This window comes from Cyclopterus lumpus, chromosome 12 (assembly GCF_009769545.1).
Source record: "Cyclopterus lumpus isolate fCycLum1 chromosome 12, fCycLum1.pri, whole genome shotgun sequence".
Lineage (NCBI taxonomy): Eukaryota > Metazoa > Chordata > Actinopteri > Perciformes > Cyclopteridae > Cyclopterus > Cyclopterus lumpus.
In genome coordinates this window covers 12,177,547-12,205,051 of record NC_046977.1, presented here as the reverse complement: position 1 = coordinate 12,205,051, position 27,505 = coordinate 12,177,547, and the positions used below count along the sequence as shown (strand labels likewise).

Genomic DNA, 27,505 nt, shown 5'->3' with positions numbered 1-27,505 from the left:
CACTCATTTGAGATATTATATATCCAGAGAGACTGGAAGAAAAACAAGTTTCCCCTCACCTCTGCAAATTCTTTAATCTCGCACTTCAGTGTAGCTGACTCAGAGGTAAAAGTAAACACTTATGTTCAAAGGATTTATTTAGGCTGCATGTATTTCTCTTTTCAGAGGTTAAAGGCACTTTTTAAATGAAAACTAGCTGCGGTATTCCCTGATTACAAATTATAATCAGTGTTATTTCAAATGGATGCATACCTTAACAGCACATCAGTGAGACCATATGAGGGATGAGGGATGCTTTTTTTCTTTTTTTTTTTACCGCTAACACTCAACATTTTGTGAACATCCCATCATCATTCGCTAGTTTACTATTATAGGCTACTGTTGTACAGGATAGGTGATTTTGAGCTGTGGTTCAACATGAGACACGAACATCGGCCTCCTGGGTGAACATCCTCTGTTTGTTTGTCCCCATTCGTCGCTCTCGACCACCACCCCAAAAAGACTTAGTCGCTCTTTATGTGCCGTCACCTGACTTCCTGTATGCTCCCGTCCTAATTATTACTTCCACTAGAGGTCGGCGTCATCTTTTTGTACTCAATCGTAATCGTAATCAATCATAGAAAAAGATGTGAAACGGCCCACTGAACCCTGCTGATAGGTGTAGCAGGCCGACCCATTTGAGGCTGATAACCGCTGATAACGGAAATCCAATCAGCTGATAACATTCAAAGTAAATGGTTATTATTATCTGTCCTGTGTGTTTGGTCTAGGCTACTAAAATGCTTAGCCCGGGAATTTTTTTTATTTATTTTGTTAAATAGCGAAAAAGACAACGTATCACATTTTTTTTTAAATCTTTAAATCTTTCCCTTTCCGACTCTATGACACCTGTAGCATCCAGATGTTAAGCATGTTTAAGGTTTACCATATCCACCATCTTATTTTAGTGCGTTAGCATGCTGACATTTTCTAGTTAGCATTGATGGCAAAGTCATTAGTTTTGCAGACATTTGATCATCAACCAAAATGCTGGAGAAATCTAAAATTCAACCAGATGATGACAGTAAGGGAAAAGTTTTGGGCTCACCAAAGTTCATATTGAGGTTTACATGCATGTTCGTACCAATCCATCTTGTAGATGTAGAGATATTTGAAAGTTTTGACCTGCCGGTGGGGATAGAGGTAGAGTCAGGGGTCACCAGACTCAGTAAGATTGATCCTCTTGGCACCACGAATATCCATCTGCACAAAATGTCAAAACAATCTGTCAAATAGTTGGCCGGGCATTTCAGTCTGGACAAAAGTGATGGATGGACTAACAAAACGCAATTTCTTGACAGTAAAAGTCTTGCAGGTGTGTTCAGTATATATAAACTCTGTTATGCAAAAAAATATATAATGTGGGCTGCATTTATGTTTAGTGGCATTTGAACTGAGACATGATTTTTGGTTAAAAGCATTATTGTTTGATGGTGAGGGTCTTTGCCGTTTTTGTTTGAGGTTAACATTTTGAGAAGAAAGTTGAAACATTCTTTTGAGGCGTTTCTTTCTCTTTTTTACATTTCTGAGATCAATCTACATACATTTTCAGCCAACCTGTTGCTATGATAGTGATACAATGTTCCCCATATTTCTTTAAAGAAAACCGTAGTTGAGACAGTGTGTACCAATTTAATGCATCAAATTTGAACTGATGATTTTCATCATATGGGTAAAGCTAAAGAGCTCACTCGCTGCTATGACATCACCTTTTTGGTCATGATCGAACTTGGATTCCACTCTTAAAAGATGAGCTCCGTGTTAACATCTCCAATTTGTCAGGAAATGTCTGTTTCGTCTGCCATTTTTATAGCCTCTGATTGGCTTGAGCTTCGATACGGTGCAGAGCGGCAACACTGCCTTTTGATTGGTTGATGCACGGAGCCGCATCTGTTTCAGGCAGGGTACCCAAACCCTCTCATTTCACACACCGTTTGAGAGGAATATGAGGGAAATATAGCACGGAGAAAGAAAGAAAATAGACCAGTAGGCAGTTGAAGGAGGAATGTGCAGCAGCAACAGAAGAAAAAAAACAGAGAGAGGTTATTCCAGAAAAAATTAAAGAATAGACAGCCAAAAAAAGGCAATTTAGTAGAAGAACTGCATTATTTCTCTTTCAGTTTTTTTTCACCCTCTGCACCCCTGCCCCATTTGCACTCGGGCCCTTTTGCAGGCCTACTGTGAAAGCAAACTAATCTGTACTGACAGGGCCGGTGCTGACGCAGGTTTGATAGATCCTGGGGAAATCTCCAGCATACATAAATTGGTTATTTTACGTCTGATCTGCTCTCTTGACATGGTTTCATTTTATGATCTCTTTCATTATCGGTCTGTCATATGTCAATGTTTATCGCTCCATAAACGCATCCAGTCCACACAGATGAAACAGGCTTCCCTGGATTGAGAGCCACCAGTCAACCCCAGACAGCACAAGGTCAGAAAGTTAGTGCAAGTGATTTACGAGCGCTATACATGTATTACTAACAACGGTGACGCGGCTCACTGAGCCGTCTTCGGGGACGGATTTTCTTCGTCTCAGTCGTTTCACGACGACTAAGTCATGATTATTCACACCAAATTCTTGCACATTTACTTTTATTCTGCGGTCTGTTTCTCTCTCTCTCTCTGCCACCCTTTCCTGCTTCATCAACCCTCCCGAGCCCCAGAGAGCTTCCAACGGCCCTGAATAACTCGCCTGTAACAACCTTCTCCAGACTATCACGTTCAGTTGCATCTCAGCTCGGCTGTTCATCGGCGCAATAGATAAGTACTGCTGGTTTCAATAGGTTCTCATTAGCATCATCGAGGAGAGATATTAGACCGAAGATAGTGAAACTCATTAGAGAGGAGCCTGGACTCCCTTGGGATGTACACACATAAAATATGGTTTCTGCAGCACCAGATCCTAATTTATTAATCATTATATTCAAATGACCCCCAACTATAGCCTACATCAGGCTAAATGACCTCATTACGCACACTCTGGGGATGAACTACAGTAGCCACAGGTAGTTTCCACTGCCAATGCACAGTGACCTTTTTAACTCCAGTGTCGTAAGCAGAGGATGGAGCTCTTGCTGACAAACGGTTTCATTCATTGGAGATATCATCCAATTTCCCCTGAGGTCTTTGAACTAAATTGTATTTGTTTGAGAGACATCGGACTCCAAATACAGAAAACACTCAGCAGCACAGCTGGAGGGTAATTGAACTACAAATAATTAAAACAGCTGCACAAGTGAATCATCCGTGCCACCAGATACAGGGCACTCAGAGAGCAGGAAAGAGCAGTAACTACACCTCACCAGAACATCTTCTCTGCACAGCGGGAATGCCGTTAAAGGAATAGTTCAGAATCAGATTTGTTTATTCGCCAAGTACGTTGAACATACGAGGAATTTGACTCCGTGAAAAGTGAATAACAATAAACATAGACATAGAATACCTTTTTGTTATTAAATTAAAATATAAACAGTGCAATAATAGATACATATGATAAATAACAACGATATTATAAAGTTTATATTATAAAATAAAAGTGGCGAGTGTATTTTAATTATTACTGTATAAGATCCCAGTCAATCAGCCAAGTGTAGCAAAAAAACACCTAGCCTGACTTTGTGCACAATCAGCTGTAAATCTGGCTAATTAACTTGTCATATCATATTTGTTTACTCCACAAAAAGAGAGCGATATAAAATCTGCAAGCTGCGGTTCTACGGGGAGTGTCACACTGGAACTATCTCTCTCCCGGCCCAGTGACTTCCTTATCATCACTCTGAGGCTGTGGAGTCACTGCAGAAGGAAAATTTGTCATTTGCACATTTCTGTTTGATTATACGGATCACCCAAAGTTGGCAAAGTTTCTTTCAATGTTGCTCTGACGGAAATAACTTTCCTTCCTTGAGAAAAGCTTGTAAGAACCATTAACACTCACCAGTTAAATTTTTTAAATATTTTTCGGACCTTTTACATCCCCCCACATTCCATGACATCTACCAAGTGAAGCATTGGTACTCTACTCAATCAAGTGTGTGTGCGCAGTGTGCATCGCTTCTAGTTGCTTCTCCAAATATATTTGGAAATAATTGCTAATTAGGACTGTGCACTTTTTTGGGGGGGGATTGTAAAATGAAGATTTAGCTTCAAAGCATGAGATGGATCTTTATGTGAAGGCAGATGGCCAGCAACTACTTAATTACGGCTAATCTGGCATGTCAGGGTTCTCTTACTGCCAAGGCAACTCTACATGTGATTGTCCATACAATTTCTTCAAAGTTTTACTTTTTCCAGTTGCCAACCGGTTGGCACCAAAAAGTTCAACCACCAAAAAATGACAATTTCAATCTTAAAATGCCCCCAAATCACACATCCCAGCCTTAAAAGAATGTGAATGCTTTCTCTTTCTCTTTTTAAATTCAGTGAATTTTGGACATGCGAAGCAAGTTGAAGACGACAGGAAACTGTGATGAGCATTGTTTGCTGACATTTGAAACCATCTCAGTCAACAAATATAATTGTTGTAAAATATCACAAAATCAGACATTAACTGTCTGCGGCAAATACACCATCTGCGGATAGATTAACGGCAACAAAAAGTGAGTAATAAAGAATGAGAAAAATGTCTTCAGTCATTGGATGTTGGCAGGAGTCACTGGTATGCATCATCACCCATCTTTCTTGGAAGGCACTTACTCGCAGATGTCCTCCTCTCTTGTTTGTCTGACCCAGAGTCAAAACAAACACTGGAAACTGTGTGTGTGCAAGGTCACAAACACAAAACATCCCATCCTCAGCAAATCAAACAAACTAGTTCTCATTGGCAGAAATCTGACCACACAAAAGCGCGCCTGTGGGCAAGCCAGCGCGTGTATCCGTTATTGACACAAATATAACCACTTTTACCTGAATTGAGCTGTTGTTTTGGTTTTAGTGACTATAAACACCTACCGTACACACAAATTGTCTCTACCTCTATTGTTGGACTCGCTGTCGATTCCCTGTGTTGAAACAGAGTCAGGTCTTTGATGTATCATTGTTGTCAGTGCTAACCAAATCACTGCTATGCATGAAAGGAACCCCCTCGGGTCTCCAAAAGAGACAGCAGACTCTTTCTTTCTCCACCTTTTCTCAGAGCCAGGAACCCACGAAGGTGCTGAAGAGTGAAAAGAGGAAAACATGGCTGCATGTTTAACAGGGATTTAATTTCCCTGTTTCTGAACAAAAGGAGTTTCATTGTTGTCATTTTTTCTCCACTTCTTACCGCTCAGATCCCCTTTGTTACGACAAGGGTTTGAGTTAGAAATGTATCTTACAGAATTGAAAGTCAGCGTGCATTTTCCTCTGAGTGGATTCTTTCACCTTTGTCTGTCTGTGCTTTCACACACAACAATAGGACTGACAAATGGAGATACCTCAAAAGCCTCCTCAAAATGACATGACCGATTTTCCACCTCATTTCACCACAACAACCCGCTGCGATACCGGGGCATTGTCACTGTCCGCTTCTGTACGGCAGTGGCAGAGTCACCTCTCTGTTCCCAGGAGGCCTTTTTTGCTTTTATTGTAGCCCCTTTAACCCGGTTTCCGCTCGGTGTTTTGTCTCCCAGAAGGCAGAAGGGATAGTTGCCAGGGAGTGCATTGAATTGTATGGTAATCTGGCTGAGAAAAGGGCACACGCTGCAGTTATGTTTCTAATGAGACATGGAGGAAGAAGGCTGACCTCTGTGGCCGGTGGGTTGCAGACATTCATCATTCCAAACCCAAGCTGGTTAAAACGGTGTGAGAGAGAGAGAGAGAGAGAGAGAGAGAGAGAACTGCCCTCTATTGGGAGTAACGTTGCACTGCAGGTGAACCAGAGGATTTAGATAAAAGAGAAAGGAAATGAAAAAAAAAGAGCAAAGACTGGAAAAGACACAACAATAAAGACAACTGAAGAAGACAGATTAAATAGTGAGTCAAGGGGAGTTGTATTGTAGTATGCAGCACTAAAGCTCTGATTGCTTGCAGCTCCATCGTACAGCAATTGATTTGTCTGTAATTGTACAACCACATAATCACTGCAGTCACTACTCCTGAGCGCGGCATATTGCCAGGCAGCAGAGAATATTTTGAACTTCTTTGGATGAAATAGAAAAGAGTGATGGAGGTTGGCAAGTAACTGATACTCAAGGTCCTCAGCCATCAATTAACCTAAAAGTAAAATACTGTAGAACATTAAATGTTAGTAACACATAGGACTCCAATCTAGGATATAAGAGTATGGGTTGTGGGAGATGTTTGCTCTCAGCAGTTCATCTGTTTTGTTTTTGATGTTTTGCTCTGATAAAAAGGAAATGGATTTCAAAGAGCAAAGAAATTTGCCTCGAAATTTGTAAACGGCATCCCGGATGAAAACATGGTGGGAAAAGAGCAAACATAATGTTTCTTCATGTATCACTTATTTCAAGTTTTACTTGGTTATGTCATTACATCTGCAGGAATATTTGGCAATGATTTAGATTTTGACTATTTGATAAATCCCTTTTCATGTTTTAGATTTGGCTATTTCCACAGTACAAAACAATGTGAATATAGAACTGTTTGTAATTCAAAACGTATTCATACATAAATGGGATTGTTGGCGCTTAAAAGGGACAGAAAAGGGAGGGTAATGAGACAGGAAGGGATTTATGTCATATTTGTATTACAGTTAACAAGTTCCATTAAGTGTGCACTTTTGAATGGATCATGAACTGCAACATTCCCAGTTCAAAGCCAACTGGGGGACCCAAGAAAACATCTCTCGATACTTTTCGACTTCCAGATTCTCCCCGTCGCTCAGCCCCACTTGTTCATACTAGAAATGTAAATCGTTAAAAACAGATCACAACAATATTGTTTATTTCCTTAAATACCTGGGCACTGTAGATTTAAACAAGCATTGTTCAAACAGAATAAGAATAATACTGCATTTGTTGGGGACTATTTTCAGCCGTAACAGAAGTGGTACGGATGTGCTTTCGCTCAAATGGGAGAGAAAGTGGTAGTGAACAATGTCACACAGAACCACCACCTAACGCGATGTAACCTGAGATATTCCTGTTCAAACAGAATTATACCTCAACAGCACTCATACCGATATTCATCTCCGATCGTCCCAAAGCTTCTCAGTGGCATTTGGAAACATATTTAGTATAATTCAGAATTACCCACTGAAACCCACTGTTTGCTTGACCCAGAATTGCTATAAAAGCTGTTTTCATCCACCCTGATTTTCAGCTTCCCAAACAGTTTTCTCTTCTTCTTCTTTCTACCAGAGTGGCTCTTTAAATCTGCACTTTGAAGTGAGGCTAGCGTCTGAAGTGCGAACACATAAGGGGGAGTTTTAAATAGAGGCTTGGCCAAAATATGTTCAAGGAAAACCTTGGATCTTACCCCCGACACCCCCTTCCTCATGTTCAGTTTGGGCTCTCTCCAGGCTTGTTTTAATTGTGTGACAACCAAACAACAAAAATTCTGCAGAAAGAAAAAAATGTACGGTATACATTACACTTTATATTAAAGCCCAAAACACACACTGTACATATAATCCCTCTTGAATTTCCTTTAGCTTTTGTTTTCCCTGCCATCTAAAGTAGTCGTGTTACACAACATGATTGTTTACCTGTGTGAGCCACTTCCAGATCACCAAGTGCAAATTGCACTTTTCAAGACAGCATGCACATCAGTGCGCGGTTGTTGGAAAAGGTGTTGCATCGGGTTTTGACTTTGACAAAAAACACCGGAGGGAGAGGCACCAGCTCAAACCTAGCGCTCAGCAAATCAAACTAGTTTAGAGGATTTCGTTTGGCATTCATTGTTTTTTCTGCTTTGTTTGCATCTCCCATCAGCTGCAAGAAAATGATTTGCTTTGTCCTGACAATCTCTGTAAGAGAAGCTCTATATGGCAAGAGGAAGAAATAAATTGCTTCTTTTTGGTCATATCATAGTTCTGTGTGGATGTGAGAATGTGAGATTAGTTTCATATCAGACTTTGAGATTAAACAATAGCATATTCCTCTGCAACATCTTCATGTACTGCAGAACCATCCTCTACATGTATGCCTACAATATTTGTGTTGAAAGGCTTCTTAAACCTGATTAAAATGTACAGCTGATTTCTCAGTGGCTGTTTTTTCAGTCCTTTTTCCCTAATGGACGTTAAAGACCATTTCCTTCAATCTTTCTCTCTTTCCACCATCTTTAACATGCTTCCTATTTCCCGTTTCTGCCAGATTTTTTCGTCATCCTCTTCCCATCTTCTCTTTTCCCTCTCATCCTCATGTCTCCTTCCCTTCAACGTCTCACTGTCTTCCTCTCCTTCATTTCCTTCCTTTCCATGGTTTTCTTTTTTTCTTTTTCCTGCTGCTTTCTCATTCCTTCTGACGCCTACGTTATTGCCGTCTTGTCATTCTTTCGTTTGATCCGATTGCTTTCTGCTTCCCTCCAGTTGCCCTCCTCTTTTATCAAAATCCACTGCTGACACACATCTTCTCCCTTTCTGCCCTTGCAGGGCCGAGGCACCAGGCTACCAGCGAGTGCTGCAGGTGGACCTGGAGGTGAACGGGCTCATGGTGACTCAGGGGGGGAGGGAGGTGACGTGGCAGGTTGAGTATCCACTCACCCGTACCCTGACCAGTGAGGTGCCAACTCTCATCCGCCTGGCACCACAGGACCTGGGTGGCATCGTGCCACTAGCCATGGTGAGCGGCGGGTGGTTGAGCTGTGGAAGTGTGTACGCAGACATTTGTGCATGTGTGTGTTCAAATCATTCCTTGTGGTCCAGTAGAGTCTGTATTAGTGCAGGTTCATGCAGGTTAAGGCAGGATTACACCATGACCAGGGAGAACACTCGATTCGATTGGCTAGGAGGCGTGTGTTGTTTTCAAAACATAAAACAGGTCGTACATCATCCTTCGAAATCATCATGCAGATGCAATATGAATACTGGACTCATGGTCCATCTGTTCAAATTATAATGTAACGACATGCTTTTTAACATGCACATGCAGGGTCGACCAGAGACAAATCCAAAACGGACAATTGAACAAAAGAAGTACACATTTGTTCTGTTAAAAAAGGAGACTTGTTCCGAAGAGTACAGTCAGTAATAATTAGACAATGTGTCTAGTTCCCTACACTTCAGTTCACCCTCACCCCATAATCACATTTTTCCCCTGCAACGATTATGACTCAGACCTGTGACCTGCCCAGGGGCGGAGGAAGTATTCAGATTGTTTACTTAAGAAAATTATTATTAATACGACACTGTAAAAATACTCTGGTACCAGAAATAGTTCTGCTTTGAAAATGTTATTCACTAAAGGTATCTCAGCATTATCGGGTACATTTATTTTCAGTCGTGTCACTAATTAAATAATGAATATATTCTAATCTAAAATAGACTTAAAGTATTAAAAGAACTTAACTCAGAAAAATGTCCGCTGTGACTCATACTATTATACATACTATATCATTAGATTATTACTCATGGGTAGTTTATGAGGCAGAATTGTATTGTTGTTGTTAGTTGAGTTGGTGCAAATATTTTACTATTTTGTTTTGGACTGACCTCTTGATTATATTGTAATTTAATCAATATGGCTCATCAAATATCTGCAATTGGTATCTGCAAAAAATCCTGAACCGGGAATCTATGAAAATTATATTAGCTTCTTTTTGTTTTTTCTATTCATCCAATCTGTGAATCAAAGCAATGATAATCTGAACCAAAGTGTCGTGATCTGTTTCCTAATGTGGGGCTGTGTCTTGGTGACTAGAATTCGAGTGGACCCGTCAAGATCTCTAAGAAATAAGCCTAATGTGTGGCCAAAAAGTATTTGTTGTCCTTTATTCAGTTGACATTGGTTATGAAATGTAACAATGACTATTAGATTTAAGTGCTGGGTTTCATGTTACAGAGTTTTAGAGGGTGTTAACGTCCTTGTTGTGTTGTAGCACCATTACAATGATCCTCAGCACACTGACAAGGCAGCCAAGGATCATTTTTATCACAACTGGCACACTGGATTGTGTATTCTCAGTTGTCATAAATCTAATTGAGCATATTTTTCACGAGACAAGACTGAGGGCAAAAAGCAAATTTGAAAATCATGAGAGAATTTACAAATGTCTTCCCACATCTAGCGTTATACACTCCAGTATTACCGAATATTATATTAAATACAATGTATGTAAGCCATTAACCTTTCAAACGACCATCTCTCTATATAACCATATCTGTGATTACAAAACGCCTCTAATCCCAATGCTGTTCCCCTGATCTGTATATAAACACAGATCATAGTCATTGTTTCATGCCAAATCCAGTGTGCTGGAGTACAGAACAACACAATAAAAATAAAGTTCTCACTGTCCTGATACTTTCTAATGTCTCAACTGCAGAAGCAATAGAATATGGGGGAAAAAAGCAACGTGACAAAATGTTGCTAAACATCGAAACAAAGTCAAAGTTAAACACATGCTATATTTCCAAGGACTAAAGGCAACAGCTACTTCCACTTGTGAGATTTATCCAAGGAGGACCAAAGATGTGAACAAACACATTGGGCCTCATGAAAGAACCACAGATTTGTTCTGAAGTGGTTTGTGAGAGTGATTTAGGAGAATTGGCTGCATGCAGAAATTGTCTTGTATCTTCTCTTATTAAATACACAAATTACAAGTGGTCAAGACCAGTCAGGTGCATTTGGTCTGCTGTTTTCAAAGCCTATAGTGTATCACTATTTCGGAGTTTGAGAATGACACACTATCTTGTTTGACTATGATAATCTGTACTGTAAAGCACTTTTCTAGTCTTCCAACCACTCAAAGCTCTTTAACTACATGACATCAATTCACATCCATTCACACACTGATGGGAGGAGCTAAGGTTCCACCTGCACATCAGGACTAACTAACATTCACACACAGTAGTCACAGCTATGGGAGCATTTTGGGGTTAAGTGTCTTGTCCACGGGCACATCGACATGGTGTAGCGGAACCGGGGATCGAACCGCTGATCCTCTGATTGAAGGACGACCCTGCTCCCCACTGAGCCACAGTCACCCAATGTAATTTGCATTATCGGCAATCACTACAATATCAATATTAACCATTCATATTGTCAAACGGCTTAAATGATTTGACCCCTTCCTGTTGCATCGACCGCCTTGCTGTAGCGAGACGTTTTTCATAGGCAACAAATTCGGTAACATTTTATAATAACTACAACGTATTTTAGCATTAGTTAAGTATGAGTAAACACTTAATTCATAGTTTCTAAAGCATTGTTCCAACATTAACACTCATAAGTATGCATTTCATAAACACAGTTATAAATGTTTTATTCTTGATTAATAAGCTTGACTATTATGCGTTTCATGATTGGGTTTTCATACTTTATAAATTATGGATTCCCCATTTGTAAATTAAGTAATATATATTACAAACCAATTATTAAGTACTTATAGAAGATTAATGAGATCAAGTGTTAGTAAATTGTATTTTTCACGCGTTTATTTATATATATATAATGTAATTTAGATATGATTTAGATATGCACTAATAGGGACTAACTTCATAGAAAGCAGGACTTCCATAAAGGACATATGGGGCAGGACGCATAACCTTATATGGTATCATTGGGGTGGTAATTATGCTAATTTACAATTATCATGAATTTAGAAGCTCTAAGTCATTGTTTTTACAGAGCCACACAACATGCAAATTGCCTTTTATTGTGAGCCTTTGATCTCTGAAGGGTTTAGACTCTTTTCTCATAGTGTTAGAAGAAAATATGACAAAATTAGCATTATCGACTGGTCCCTTAAAAAGCCAGGGCCAAGTATTTTCACATAAAGCTTGCTCTTTTTAATTGTCAGTAATCTGGCTAATACCGCTCCAAGAGTTTGCTGACTGAGAAGTTAATTGAGTTTGGATTTAGACAGTCCAAACATGGTTAAATTGGCAAGTGGCTTAAGATTGCTAATTGTATTATGATAATGGCAATGTAAATTGTTTTTCTAAAATGAAAGGGAAACCATTCAGTATGCGGCAAAGATAAGAATAGTTTTAATTTCCCTCGCTGATAATGGCCACGTAAAAATCACATGCCCTTGAGCTCTTCATACACTTTTATTATGACAATTTGGTGAAGACTTATTATGCCGCTGATTTATGGCTGCTGGCCAGTAGAGTTGCCTTTGGACTTTTCAACATTAAAAGCCTTTTAATCCACCGTTACATATTCAGAAAATCATAGTCACAGTGGAGCAATATTCAAAAACACAGGGACAATGACACTAACATAAGACAAAAACCAGAGTCTAAAATCTTTTTTATGAAATCATCTTATTTTTTTAAGTTGCATATCAAAACATCAGTAGGGAAGAGATGGACATGCTTTTTTTCTGTTTGTAGTTGTGTGATACATGATAGATTGTTGCAGTGTGATCTGTAACACATCTGAAATGAACTGGGAGCCCATGCTGGGAGGGCCGGACTAGTGTTCCTTTGGATCACTTTTCTTCTGCACTGTAGAGAAGAACTGTGAAGAACAAGCTTCAAAACGTTTTTGTCAGAAAATATTAATTTAGTTTGCCCTGAACTTCATCCCATATAGACTTTTCAAGTTAGCTAACTTAAAATATAAAAAGAATCACAAGTTAGATTGAATTTTTCTACTTTAGTCCTGTGACTTTTGGACGGGTAAAAGTAACTTTACTTTCTTACTGGTAAGATTACCGCAACTTAAAATCATACACTGCAACAAAGTAAGCCTTGAATTAGCAGCCTTTTGTACACGATTGACGATAAATACTAAAGGCAGGTGAGGGTCAACAAATAGTTTGATTAAACTGGGTGTTAGTGGTTGACATCAGTCTTCACCTCTGCAGCAGAACTCGTAGGGAGACACCAATCATTGCTGGCCTGTGTTCAGAATGCCAGACACCTCTGTTCAATAAAACTCTCATTTCTCTGTGATCGCTGCTGGCCTTCACTCCCACAGAGAAGCACGAGCATGCACGCACTCTTACAGTATCTGTCTGCCAAGAAAATGAAATGCAGGACTCGTTGCTGTCTTGACTTGACAGCTCCTGTAAACTGTCCTTTAGGATGACTGACTGGAATATGAGTATGCTAACGGGAGCAACGTCGTAAGTTAGAAGGGAGAAAAAGAGGAGCAAAGCGATGGAAGGAAAAGTTTAAGGAAGAGGGGGAAACAATGGTTTGAGTCCAGGGAATTACCTGCTGAATATCTTGTTGCCAGAGGGTTATTTCTTAAACTTCAGGTCCTAGTGACTGGCATCACTGCATACAGTACAAGTAAGATCAGTACTGGATATTCATCCCGCAGCCATGGACAGAGCCAATCATTTCAGAGCAAGTGCTTTCCCAGGCTAATTAAGTCCAATCAATGAGGCCAGACTGGATATTTTAAAATGCTATTTGAATGCTGAATATGTCGCACAAAAGATGTATCCAGATTAACATTCACTTTAAAATGTAAAGAACAATTGGGGCATTGTAATGAGATGATAACACTTGTTTCAGGAAGATTTATTGCGGCATTATCTACAAACAGAACAGAATAAGCGAGGATTCTGGCGATTATATCAGAAATTACATATTGGAACATTCTTCAGTCAATTTTCATTGGAAATCAAACGCATTTTGAAGATTCAATAACAGATGTCATGGTTTTTTCAGGTGAAAAGTTTCTTTCTTTCTGTTACTTCCAGTGGTTCTCTGGTTCAGATTATAGCATACCCTTTGACATTCTTCAAATCGATAGATTTAATAGCCCCAAACAAAACTCTCAAATTATCAAAAGTGTAAACTGAGAAAGAATCTCAGGGAAAGTTCTTCCAGAGATACTTCCCCTCTGTACTCCTTTCCTCCAGACACCTCATTACTGAGATATGTTGAACTCACTGAACTCCAGTTGTGAATGCTCGCCTAGACAAATGCCTGTATATATTTTTCATATGCCTAACATGATATCCTACCGAATAAGCTGGGTAGACTGACGAGAGACAGTGAAAGTGTTTCATTAACAAGCTTGACAGACAGCTCATGTAGAGAACATGCCAACCGAGAGCCTTTTACTACGTCCTGAATGTTTGATCTCGCTCTCTTGCCACGCTGTGTCTCTCCTTTGGGCTCATTAGAAGAGACAGTGTGGCCCCATAGCTCTTTACAGTACTCTTTATAGAATGCTATCATTTGCATTTAATTCATTGCCTCTGAATCAACTCACCCCATTTCAAACTCAATAACATTAGCGTCATTCTCACAGTCCCATTACATTACAATCAGAGCCATTAGCTGGAAGCTCAACTTTACTTTTCCTTTTTTTCGGGGGGTGGGTCTCGGGTGAGCGCCTTTGTCTGTAATAATTAGTATTTGGCCAAATTTCAGCTTTCTTAATACCAGTGGAGGACAGAAAGGCAGCAGGGACAACTAATTACGAAGAAGCTACGTCCTCAGCTGGCACCGAGGAACAAATAAGTCCAAAAGGAAGCAGTCCTCATATCTGAAAGTCACACACACACACACACACCGTGCTATCAAAGCATCAGGGCGAGTCAGCGGTATTCAAGCAGGCTGCCATCAGTCACACTGTCACGCTGTCAGAAACTGTATTTGGAAATGGCCCGGAAGAGCACTAATAGGCTGTGTAGTGAGGCTATCCACCGGCATGCTAAGTGTCTTCAAGGCAGCATTAGCCATCTGTATGTGGCCATAATGCCCCGTATAGCTTAATGAAGTCCTCTTGTGTGTATATGGGCCTCTGAGTCGCTGCTCTATTGTTCCCCTGTGCATGTTGACAACATTGATTCTCCCTTTAATTTAACATAAACAAATACAATTGTTTGATAAGGATCCGGTTATGGCAACACTATTTTATAAATCATCTTTAGTTTCTGCACTGCTTTACTTACTCCTTCACTTCATCAACATCACTTATTGACCCCTATACTGCATGTGCATATATTTATATTAGGGCTGTAACTATATTGATTATTCTGCTGATTGTTTTCTACGGCAATCAATTAATTGTTTGGTCTGTAAATTGTAAGAAAAAAGCCTTTAAAAAAGGTAGGAAATCCTCACATTGGAAAAGCTGCACATCTCAACTGAAAAAACAAACGACTTTAGCAAATAATCGACAAGAAAAATAGCTTTTCTGTCGATTGACTAATCAATAATGCAATAAAAGTGTTTCAACCCTTATCATTATGTCTGTTAGAGATTTTCAGAGGCACTAACTGTGATAAAGTATGTATATTAAAACATGTTTTTACTGTTTTTCTTTGGCCATTTGGGGGCAATGGAAACAATCTGTAAATACGCTAACATATACAATCACGTTGATGTAGGAAAACCTATTTGCTTCATTGCATCAACAGCAAATACAGAGCTGCACAATCATACATTTTGAGTCATGTATCCTGCTACCTGATGAACGTAGGAACACATATTTTGAGAAAATGTGCAGATGAACGTGAATATCCACAATATGGACATTTACACACATCAGAAACAAGTAGCCTCTTGTTTTAAAAAAAATGGTTCAAGCTGCCTTTGAGCGATGTAGACAAGCCTGCAGTTTCTCTGTGGCCGGAGCAGGAGCCAGGGCATCTTCTGAAAGTGTGCGTGTTTGTACCTGTGAATATGAGACAGTGTTACATAGGAAGAGCAACATTCCCTGAAAGAATCTCACACGCACACACACACACACACACACACACACACATCAGTGTGTGTCATCTGTACTGCACATACTTAACTAACTTAATTTCATTCCTGCCACCCAACATCTCGTTCTTCCCTCTCTGGCCCAGGATGCTGCTTCTATGTCAGTCAGGCTTTACATTGAAGCTAAGTCTGTCCATTCTGTAATTTGTTGTTGTGTGTTTGTTTATTTGTTGCTGGCTTGCCTTCCACCACCGTTTCCCCGACTCTGTCAGTCTGGCTTGAAAGTCTTCTGTTCTGGGGCCAGGGTTCAGCTCTGCTGGCTTATTCTAATCAAATGGCCCCCAGAAACCGGAGAGGAGCCCTCAGAATATGGACAGGCTTTATCAGGGAGCAGGCGGTTTATTAATGCTGACTTCAGCGTTTTCCTCGACGAATGTTAAAGGGTGAGAAAGTATGAGGAGTGAAAAACAACACAGGCTTAATATTCAATCTCACTAAAAGTATTCAGCACACAATAACAACATCCAGCAGATTGTTAGGCTAACAGGTTACATAATGAATCAATATCTAATTAATGAGGAGAGTATAAATCACTGCAGTTCCTGATTTAATAATCAATAATGGTATTTCTTACTCCTGGTCATGGAAAAATGCCCCCATCTCTTTATTTGCTAATTTTGTAATTATGGTTGCTTTGCTTTTGTTAACCAGTGGAGACACAGGAGTAGATTCAAATAAGATCCTTTTTTATTGAGTTTGCAGTATATGTGAGACAACATGACCATAGGAAATGATTCTGTGACTGATATTTTATTAAACTACACTCAACACTAAACTTGAAAGTCCTCTCGAAACCCGGCAATTCAAAAAGTTCAACAGTTGCACCTGAATTGACCGACATCTTCCGCACTCCTGCGGGGGGGAAAAAAGTAATTTTCTATCTCTTTTCCTCGTTCCTATCACATGCCTCGTCATTGCAGTTATCAGCACCTTGCTCCAACATCGCAGTGCAGAATAACTTGGCTCCTGTGCCTTTTCCCCCCGAGCCATAACCGTAAAAAGATTACATACTACGAACACCACTCTCCTATGCTGTCGTATCACTTTTTCAGTAATAAAAAAAAAAAAGCCTTCAGTGTTGATTCCCCATCCCTTGCCTTCATTTTATCTCCAGCTTTAGGCTGGGTGATGTGAGGCTCCGGTGTATGTGAGTGGCAAGGGGGACACTGTATCGCTGCTGGGGGGAATATACTTTTATATTGATAATTGATATGAACTGAATAGATGAGAGTGCTGCACTGGCAAAATAAATCCTACTCACGAGGGCTGTAGGCCAACACAATGCAGGACCTGTGAGCTCATTGTCAACCACAGCCGGTTAGTGAATGGTTGAGCTGAGGTTCTGCGGCATCTGTTCCCTCAATGAATAATACATTGCTGGCCTGTGTTAAGCAGTAGTGTGGGCCCTGATCTGAGCAAAACATATCTCAGTTGTCACCTTCCCATCCTTCCCTTTGAATAAGTAATACCACCAGTTATCAGTCCTCTGAAACAAGCGATAAGGGCTGTGTGTAATGTTGATTGGACGTTATTGGCAACGGGGGAAATCCAGTTCTTGTGACTGGCAGCAAGGTATACAGACCTTTGATTATGATGCATATTTATTTTCTCTCATATCAAAAAGAGCTCACAAAGAAATAACTGAATAATTATGAGCATCATTAGTGGAGATTGCAACTGGACCTAATACATCAATCGTGACAAGATGGCAACAGAAATGTGAAATGTTGTTGATATTTTCAATGTATCACTCGCTTTTCTATGGAATAACACCTACAATGCATGGCGCATGACACTCTGGTTCAACTTCATAATTGATCAAGGACATTCCCCATACGCACATGCATACGTGTTACCATGGTTACCATGAGCTGGTACCTCGTAGCAGGCAAAATAAATTCACAGATGCTGTGAGAAAGACTTGTTAACTGTTACAGTCATTAACAACATGTAACAAACAGAATTGATTGCAAGTATAAGCTGACTGACATATACAGCGCTGAATCTGAAGCTGCGTGCAGCTGTAGTTGTAAAATGAGTCGTCCTTAATCATTCTATTTCCTGTATGCACTTCTGGTTTGGAAAGGGATGCCTAAAGCTTACAAAGCATCCCAAAGTGTTTTCAAACATCCTACTTGGCCACCCATTCACCAGATCGCAGGAACATATTGCTGAGTTTCGTTGCTGTGATTCCCCAACACCAGTGTCTGTCGTGTCCTTGAGCTGGCTTACGATCACATGCAGTCTGCAGGTTGTCTGCTACCTTTACGCACCGTTCATCCACAACCTATCAGTCCCCTCACACTCCACCCTCTTACCTGCACAGAAGTGTAATGGCCTTTTTATTGATTCCTCCCTCTCTCGCCGCCTTTCTTCTCTTCTCTTGTTGTATTCTCTGCACTGCAATGAGAGGTTGTTAAGATAAGCTGCTGCGTTCGGGGGGAGTTATGCATCTTCGTCTATGAGCTGGGCAGAATGACTGTATTTGTGTGTGTGAGCAGGTAGCTTTGTGGGTGTATATAAGTTCAATCAGGGAGAGACCAGTTAGATAAAGAAAGGATACATGTTTATTGTTAACAGATGATATGAAATGATGAAGTCTCAGAGTCTTTGGCGCTTGGACTCTACGGGGAGATTTGAAATTGAGGGCCGACGCCCCGATCATCAACGAGATAGACCCCCCCCCCCCCCCGTGGAGTCCAGACCTGGTGGTGATGAGGCTGATAGAATGATGAGGCTAATGGATCCGTGAAGACTGGGAGGAGATGGGGAGGTGGAGGGGTGCGTAACGGCAGCATGAATGAACTGAAGGTAGAGAGACAGTCATATTTAAATGAGACAGCAGCAAGATGATTGGCTTATTGGATAGAGGGGGTCTGCACAGCTGGTGTCATGATTGACGGCGCAGAACAATGACAGCAAGTAAACAATGAGTGAGCATGTGTGAGAAATGATTGGCAGACATATGAGGAATAAATGGTGGGCTGGAGGGGTATGGTCTTCCTGTCTGAACTTTTGGGGCAGATGTCGATTTCGATATTGGGGACTTAAAAAACACCGTTCAACAATAGACTTCAATGGTTCCCCTGCCATTGCCTGAAATAATTTAGTTGTAGCACCTGTTGCCTAATGCTGGACTGAGTAGTTGTGTGTGTGTTAGTGTTTGTAATGTGTCTGTTCAGAACACGGTGGCAGATCGCTTTGTCTTGCTTCTCATTGCTAAAGTAGTAGTCCACACATATCTGCAACAAACTAATAGCAGCCAGTTAATGAGTTATGTGTGTGTGTGTGTGTGTGTGTTTGTGTGTGTGTGTGTGTGTGTGTGTGTGTGTGTGTGTGTGTGTCTGCATTGTGTACAAATAGGCTTTGTGAATAAGGACGTGCATCTCAGCCCTTTATAACTCCAGGAGAATATTAGTCGGCCAGGAGATGCCGAGTGAGATTTGAGCAAATTTCATGGAAAACACAGCCTTTTGTGCCTCATGTGTCACTTCAGCTGTCTCGCTAAATCACACTTAATTCCAGCCAAGAAGTCGTGTGTTTGTGATCGTGTGTAGTATATCTGAGCTCACTCGATATTCTGTTCTTTGTGGCACAAACAAACAGTCCCCTTAAAACATGTCGAAGTTCATTAAGACCTCTCTTTTCATAGAGTAGTTCCAGAGTTAATGGCTCGTTAATGGCACTTCCCATCACATGTAAATGGTCGAAAGACACGCACACACAACACTTTCCATAGGCTTTTATTTGTCTCCGGAGACGGTACATTCTGTCTTATCATATAATTAGAAGCAAAGACGTTCATTGTTCACAGAGGAGCAGGCATGAGAGTTGATGGAAGGTCTCAGATTGTGAGCTTTGGTTTTATAGCATACAATAAGTGTAAATGCCATTTGAATATAGTTTGCAGAGAGATGGAGAAATGGAATACTTTTCTTTTTTTTTTTTACTTTTCTCTACTTCTTTTACATACCTCATCATGCATCACTTGCATCAACGGACAGACCTACCTACCTCATTTCAAGACATTACATACATTACATGTAATTACATCGACTGATTGTCAAATCATTGTATTTGAATACAGGTGTGTGTGTGTGTGTGTGTGTGTGTGTGTGTGTGTGTGTGTGTGTGTGTGTGTGTGTGTGTGTGTGTGTGTAGGTACTGTACATCATTGCCCAAAGTATTGAAACCGAGCAGCAAACACGGTTTCTTAGTCTTCAGGCTTTTCATAGTTATTAATAGAACTTTTGGTCATAATTCTATTCTCCCCATAGTATCAATCCGCAGACAGAAGGGAAGCGACAGGGAAGCCAAGTGACAGTCAATGGGAGAGACAGAGAGAGAGAGAGAGAGAGAGAGAGAGAGAGAGGCAAGCCACAAACAGCTGTTTCTTTGTGTCTCCCTGCTGATTTGACAGAGAATTGTTCATAAATTCTAAATATATTTAGCGCTCCAATGGTGCTAAATTCTTATGTGAGTGCTCTGATTATTCAGTTTGACTACAGCCATCCCTACTGGGTTTACCAGTTTGCCTTTCAAAGGTTTATGCCTCTTAGTAGTCTTTTAATGAAACTAAGCTGTGATGAGCAGGTTACACTGTCAAAGCATATCCTCAGTACAACCAACACACTCGGAGCTCAGGGATTACCAGATGCTGTCTTAATTAACCTCATTATCTTCTTCCCTCTCCTCTATAAGGCCTTCAAATCTCAAGTGTATCTTGTGATTCATCTTTAATGCCTGCCATTTGACATTCAGTATTATTATTATTCAGTATATACTAATAATAGTGATCATAATCACTTTATCTCTATAGAACTTTTATAAAACAAGCAAGACATACAAAAGGAAGAGAAATTAAAATATAGATAACTGATCACAAATAATTGTAATGATGACAAGCAGGGTCAGTGATGTCACACAGTCTATAATAGTTGCTACTAGCAGAACACACCAGAATTTCCGACCAAACTGTCGGCATACAAGTGGCATTGTGGGTAATGAAAGTGACGGGTTGTGACAAGGAAAAATAATGCATGTACTAGTCTTTGTTCTTTTACAAGTTGATGATTCCTCATCATAAACGTATGCATACCAGACAAACACTTTGTTATTCAGTCCAGCTTGACAACCAAAGGGGATCTATCTTTTAGCTTTTACTGTTTGAGGTCAAACAGAGACTCAATAGTTTAAGCAAATGTCCAAAAACAATGTATGTTATTGTAAGGCCTGTGGCAGCCATATTAGTTATGACTCTTGTCCCTCGGGAGCAAAAGGAGGAATTATTGGTGACATTATGATAGAGTTTTGGTTTTGGAGGGTCCAAATTATGTAATCCTCCTGATGGTGGCATCATGTGTCTTTCTGGTTGGCAGTGACAATTGTGACTTATATTTTTATTTTACTTTTACTTCTTTTTTCAACCGATCAAATGTCATTGATCCTTATCATACATGATTGTGTATGTTGTGTGTTTTTTTTAAAGAACATTGGCCGAAATATAATAACATTGAAAGAAATTCTTAAGCATTGATATTGATCAACTTTAAAATGCAGAATCGGTCATGCTGTAGTTTGAGTACCAGCACTCTGAGATTCTTTTTAAATAAAATGCGTTATTATTATTATTATTGTTGTACTGATTTGTGTCTTTCTTTTCCCCCTTGCAGGACACTGAGATCCTCAACACAGCCGTCCTCAACGGGCGAACAGTTGCCGTCCCGGTAAAGGTGGTCACCGTGGGAACAGACGGAAGCGTCTCTGATGTAACGGAGTCCGTGGAATGCAAGTCAGCAGACGAACAGGTTATCAAGGTTAGTGGGGATGTGTTTTGAGCAGCTGCTTTTTGTTTTGCCTTTTTCCAATCTGTCTTTGTTGTCTAGTGGTAGGTAGGTGGGTTGGTGAGTGAGCAGAATTAATAAAGGGTATTTTTAGTCTAGATGTTCTTTGTGCACATTAGTTTAGGAAGCAGGTGCAGAATTTCCTCCAGCTAAATAGGGATTGCCTTTTTTCCCTCCCTTTGTCAAATGGTGTGCCAAAAAGTGAGAGCTTCTCCTCAGGTCACAGAGTGATATCTTGGAAATAAAAAAAAAAAATAAAACAAGAAAGATTTCATCAACAATTAGCTGTCTTCATTGCACAAGTTGCTGAAAGAAAAACATTCTCCTAGCATGTACAACATGTCAAGAAAATAAAAAAAAAAACCACTTTAGGCCGCCTGTTTTTCCGTATCTTGTAAGATGATACCTGTATTTACTCATCTGATATGAATCTAACATTCAAGAAGATAGCAGCTCAGAAACCTATTAGACAAAATTGCAACTCCAATCTCCCTCTGCTCATCTTACTTGCCTCCATATAATGTTAAAACAATGTTATTGCATCACATATACGGCGTATAATATAAAACATAGTATCAATGAGGTTATTTCTTGCATTAAAGAGGTTGTTGTAAGATGAATGTATGCACCAGCCCCTGTTTGCATCGGCATTTCCCTTTGCCAATAACAGGGCTTTGATTAACCATAAAAGGTGACAACATGTTCACCCTGATTGATTTCCTATCTTGAGCAAGTTCAAAATGAGGCTCTGTAAATTGATTTTTATTGGCTTTCTGAAAGCTTAAGTAATCAATTTCAAACGTTATTGAATTCTCTGGGAAATGTTAGCCAGGATTTGTTGTCTTATTGAAAAGAAATGCACAACCATAAGAATAATCCACTATGTAAAAAGACGGAGCTCTTTCCTTTGGCAATTTTGGATTAAATATCTGCCCTTCAACATTTCCCTATTGTATTATATGACTCGAGAAATGCAAAGAAAAAACGAAGTGAGAGAATGAACTGTTTGATGTGCGAGAGAAAAAAAGAAAAGTCTGTGTTTTATTGAGGAGCTGATTGGTGTTTCTGCATTTTCGTACATGCATATCAGAGAGAAGAGGAGACGCAGATCTCTCAAAGGGTTTAATTATCCCCTGAAAAAGTACCACACATTGTGACGCTGACCTCGGTAGCGTACTCCCAAGACCACCCGTCTAGATTGGGAACAGTAAGCGGTGCCCCTCCTCTCTCCACCCTATTTTCAAAGAAAACTCAAAAGAAAACATTTTTTTGATCGGAACGCGTCTCCATCCTCTGGAACTGTTTCACTGAAACTTTGAGTACAACTCGATTGTCCCTATTCCCCTCTATTGTGAGCAAATGATTAATCGCTTAATAGAGAAGATAATCAGAAGATTAATCACTGCCATAAAGGACTCGCTTGTAAAAAAAAAAAATGATGTTTGATACCACGGGCCCTAATTGATTGCTTAACAAGTTGATTATTATAGCACAGCGGTATTTCACATAATCTCGTGACATAAAAAGCTGCTTGACGTCACGGTGGGATTTTCTTTTTTGGGGGAAGTTTCTTTGGACACTTGGATAATGTTTGCATTCACCCTGACCCATCGTGAGAGTTGATGTGTTGGACCCGTTCAGGGAAACACTCTGCGGATACCACAGAAAGGATAGATGGTGTGACCCTCCACATTGTGCATGTATTGCTTATTCTTGCATATATCGCTCATTGCTGTCAAACGGACTGTAATCGTGTACAGCCACTTGCTGTGAACACAGCTGCAGCCGGATTGATCAGACTGATTGATGGCTGTAGCATTTATGGTTCTACAATATGGCCACCGGAGCTGCCCCTATTAACCTAAGCAAAGGCAGCATTGTTAAGCCCCGTGGGATTTAAAGTGTGAATACAAGACAAACTAGTAGATATGGCAAAATATTGCAAGGGAATGCAAAATGTATTTTAAAAAAAATTGCCTCGTGAGTCTTCAGGGGGCTACGTGCTATCGCAGTGAGCACTCACTCAAAATTCCTTTCGCTTATTTTTAGTGACAATATCGCCCATCAGGATATTGCTGTGGTGAGCAGTAATAGAGCTTACTTTACTACCTGTTGTGGCATTCAAGTATGCTCTTTGCAGTCAAGAGCAATGTTATTGGAAAATAAAACACCTACAATATGGTTAGGACAAGCGTTGTTCAGTCGTATCTCATTGAAAAGGCTGCCGCCAGTCCATCATCTTACAGACAAAGACACCAGCAGGTTGGAAAATAGTTCTTATTTGCAAATGCAGAACAATGCCTATTATAAGTTACAGCCAACCTGACAGAAAGCCAATTTTGTTGTGGATTTAACAGACATAAACCTCCAGGTGCTGAAAGATAAAGCCAACACAGAAGTGCCAAAAACTGCAGCGGCTCAAATCATTTGAGGCTTGAAGGTGAAAGCGAGTCAATCTCCACAGATCCCCACGTGAGAATGCCCAACTTTGGAACTGAAATACACATGTTTACAGCCTGGTACAAAACCTGCAGCTAATTTAGATATCTAACCCGTTTAATTCATAATAAGGTTTAAAGTTATGCATACTTGAAGGCATGGCCGTCTTGACTGACAGGTGGATGCCGTACCGGGTTTCTAGCTGCTGACTGTCTGCCAAGACGGGGCCTGCCGGAGCATCCACAGCTTCACAATGGTTCTTCAGAGCGCCATGGGGGACATCACAGAGACAACGTCCATATTTCATACAGTCTGTGATTTACCTACCCTCTTTTGTTGAAATACCCTCATCTGTATACCTGATTTCAATGCCAGTCGCCTACTCTCTCCATTATTATTATTATTATTATTATTATTATTATTAAGCAGCACAGTGCTGGACAGTAACAAGTGAGGCAAGGAATTAGCATGACTCTGTGGGCTCTTCCTTGCTTCCAAGTCATACTTTGTGACTAGGCAAAACACATATTGATTGATGGGTAATATAGTTATGTTCATCAAATCTAAAAACTACCTTGAAAGTAATGGATCCAATATATTCTCCGACAGGTAAAAAAATAAAATAAAAAAAAGGCAGAATGATTTTAATATAAAGCGAGAAAAATAGTTAAATTAAGTGAAGACAAACAAAACAAGGACGCGTTTTGAGTTATATGTTTCTCTTTTCATCACAGTGATGTAGAGCCATGAGGTGTATTCAATAAACCTCACTTTATTGTTCCATTCAAAGTTTAAAATGATGAAAATCACACTTAATTACTGCTCCAAGTAATAATCAAAGAAGCATATCACTTAAGCTCCGTTCCCTGAATTTTAGTGTGAAGAAAATTATTGATTTTAAGGAATTAAAATGATTAACATCCTTTGAAAAATGCAGAAGTACAACAGTGCATTGTAAGTGACAAAGACTCTCAGCAACTGGACATTTTTACATTTTTACTATCTCATTCATAGTCGGCCTCACTCTGAATTGGATCCTGTGGAGTCCTTATCTGTGTTTGGGTGCTCTGGATACATGGACAAAAATGTAGCCTGCATGATTAGCAACACAATGAGTTGTTTCCATGGAGAGGTGACATGGACATGTGCGTGGTTTCATGACACATTCACGGTGACACATTTTTTATGCGGCGCACAACATCAGCCGATCTCAATTACATCTTTATGGTTATCAACTTCCATACCCTTCAAAAGGAAAGATGAAGATGGATCTAGAATTGGGAAACAAAGTGGAACAAAACTAGAAAGGTAGAGATGGGCTGACATCTTGACATAAACTGATTTCAGCATGGCGGTGACACGGAGGGGGCAGGCAGGCAGAGAGAGGGGGAGGGAGAGAGAGAAGGAACAGAGGAAAAGGAACATAAATAGAGGTGAGGCTTGAGAGACTTAATGAGGACTGAAGTGGATTTGTTCAGCTCACTTTCAGGGTGGTTGTCTTTCGAAACCCTGCACATTATTGTGTGTGCGTTTGTTCCTGTGACTTCAACGTGCACACACCTCTTAAATAGGCTATTTGCATACAATCAATTATCATCAACACGCATCATCTGTTCAATACCAGACAGCTCTAATTCCTCAAATAAAGATGCAACCTGTAGTTTTATTAAATGTATACCGGTGTACATGTACAGCTAGCATACTGTAGTGTAAAATACTTTTGAAGACACACACTGTCTTTCTCCTCTGTTCTATCATTGACTCTTTATATGCTATCAAGTGAAGCCACAGCGTGGATGTCCTTAAAGGCACTACACTCTACATTTAAAACTAGATTTCATTTCCAGTTAAGCTGCTTCACAAGAATATTGAGTGCTTCCTATTAATTCATTAGGTGGCCACAGTCATAAGGAACCAACGATATGTTTACACTTCTCAACGGGAACCCGTTTCCTGTGGCATGATTTGTGGATGTGATTTTTTTGCCATGCCATCACCATTCATGTCTATACAACCAATGTGTTCAAGAGTTCACAACGTTCCACATAGATCTAGCCTCGTAATGCTGCTTTCAAAGTGCACCTAATTGATGCATATAACTTTAAAACGTACCCATTCTTTCCCACGGTACCATGACCGCTGATACAGAGGGTCCGAGGTCCACCCACCGAAGTCTCTCAAAATCCTGTGGGAACGATAAATAGGATTACATAATTTATCTCCTCTGCCTGTATCAGTTTTATGAAACAAATCACAATCATTTATTGGTCAAGTACATTGCACAATGTGTAAGACTGCAACTTATGATTATATAATTTTCCTTGTTCATTATTCTGTCAAATATTTTTTACAATTAATCATTTATATGATTAGGATAATAGTGAAAACTGTGCATGAGAATTGTTCAGAGGTCAAAGAAATGCTTTCAAATGTGGTTTTGACAGACCAACAGTTAAAACCCAAACATATTTAATTTATAATGATATAAAATGGAGAAAAGCAGCAAAACCTCCTTTTGAGAAGGAGAAAATATAAATATTTAGTAATTTATCAAAATCGTTGGCAATTCCTATTCTGATTTATTCATTAAGTGAATAATGTCAGCCCTTCTTGATCCTATAAAATACGGCTACATCATTTTGATATTAACGCTACATTTGGGTGGATATTCCTTTTTCATCATTTATAAAATGTCACCGGTGGCTTGATTATGAACCTAAACTGATCATTTGACCAAAAGTTCCGTTGACTTCTTGAACTTCACACTCAGATTTCAGCCTGCGAATCGCCTTTCTTGTTACTTTGTAGAAGTCAAAGTAATACTCTAGTATGATGAGAGAGTGGGAGAGAAAGAGAGAGCTGACAGACACCAAGCTGTCAGTTTAGTACCCCAGCGATAGAGGGCTGGTCTGACATCGTTTGAGAGGAGATCCAAGTTATATGCAAAGACGTGGAGACAGATGACAGTCTTCTTGTGAGTGGTTTGTTACAAAGAAGCAATTGTCAGTAATGGGGACATGTGCTGAAATTACCAGTTGTGCCAATCAAGCTTATGATGGTATTTGAGATTGAAATGCAAGAGATTGGAAACAAAATGTGTGGAGATGCTGGTGCTTTGAAGATAATAGACGGACGTTTCAGACATTCCGGCTACATCTTTTCTCCATGTTGGACACGCATCAACAAAACCTCAATCACCGATTGGAGCTTTATTTTAAGCAGCCAATCATAATTCGGTTCGAAGTTTCGTTCTCTAGGTTGGATGAAGCAAGTCTGCGTCTTTTGTTCAGCTCCATCTGTTAAGTTGGAACCAAAGTCACATTACTTGCACAAATATAATCCTGCACGCACACACATTAAAGACTTATCTGCACACTTTCAAACACACACACACACAGAG

At 39.9% G+C, this 27,505-nt stretch overlaps 1 protein-coding gene across 1 annotated transcript in view; it reads left to right on the top strand.

Moving 5' to 3' along the window:
* The window catches only part of si:dkey-112m2.1 (transmembrane protein 132C), a 76,983-nt gene that overhangs the window by 39,530 nt on the left and 9,948 nt on the right, over positions 1-27,505 (top strand). Inside the window, exons 4-5 of the mRNA XM_034547264.1 lie at positions 8,573-8,762; positions 21,496-21,639. Coding sequence (XP_034403155.1) covers positions 8,573-8,762; positions 21,496-21,639 — 334 coding nt within the window. The remainder of the gene's footprint in view (positions 1-8,572; positions 8,763-21,495; positions 21,640-27,505) is intronic.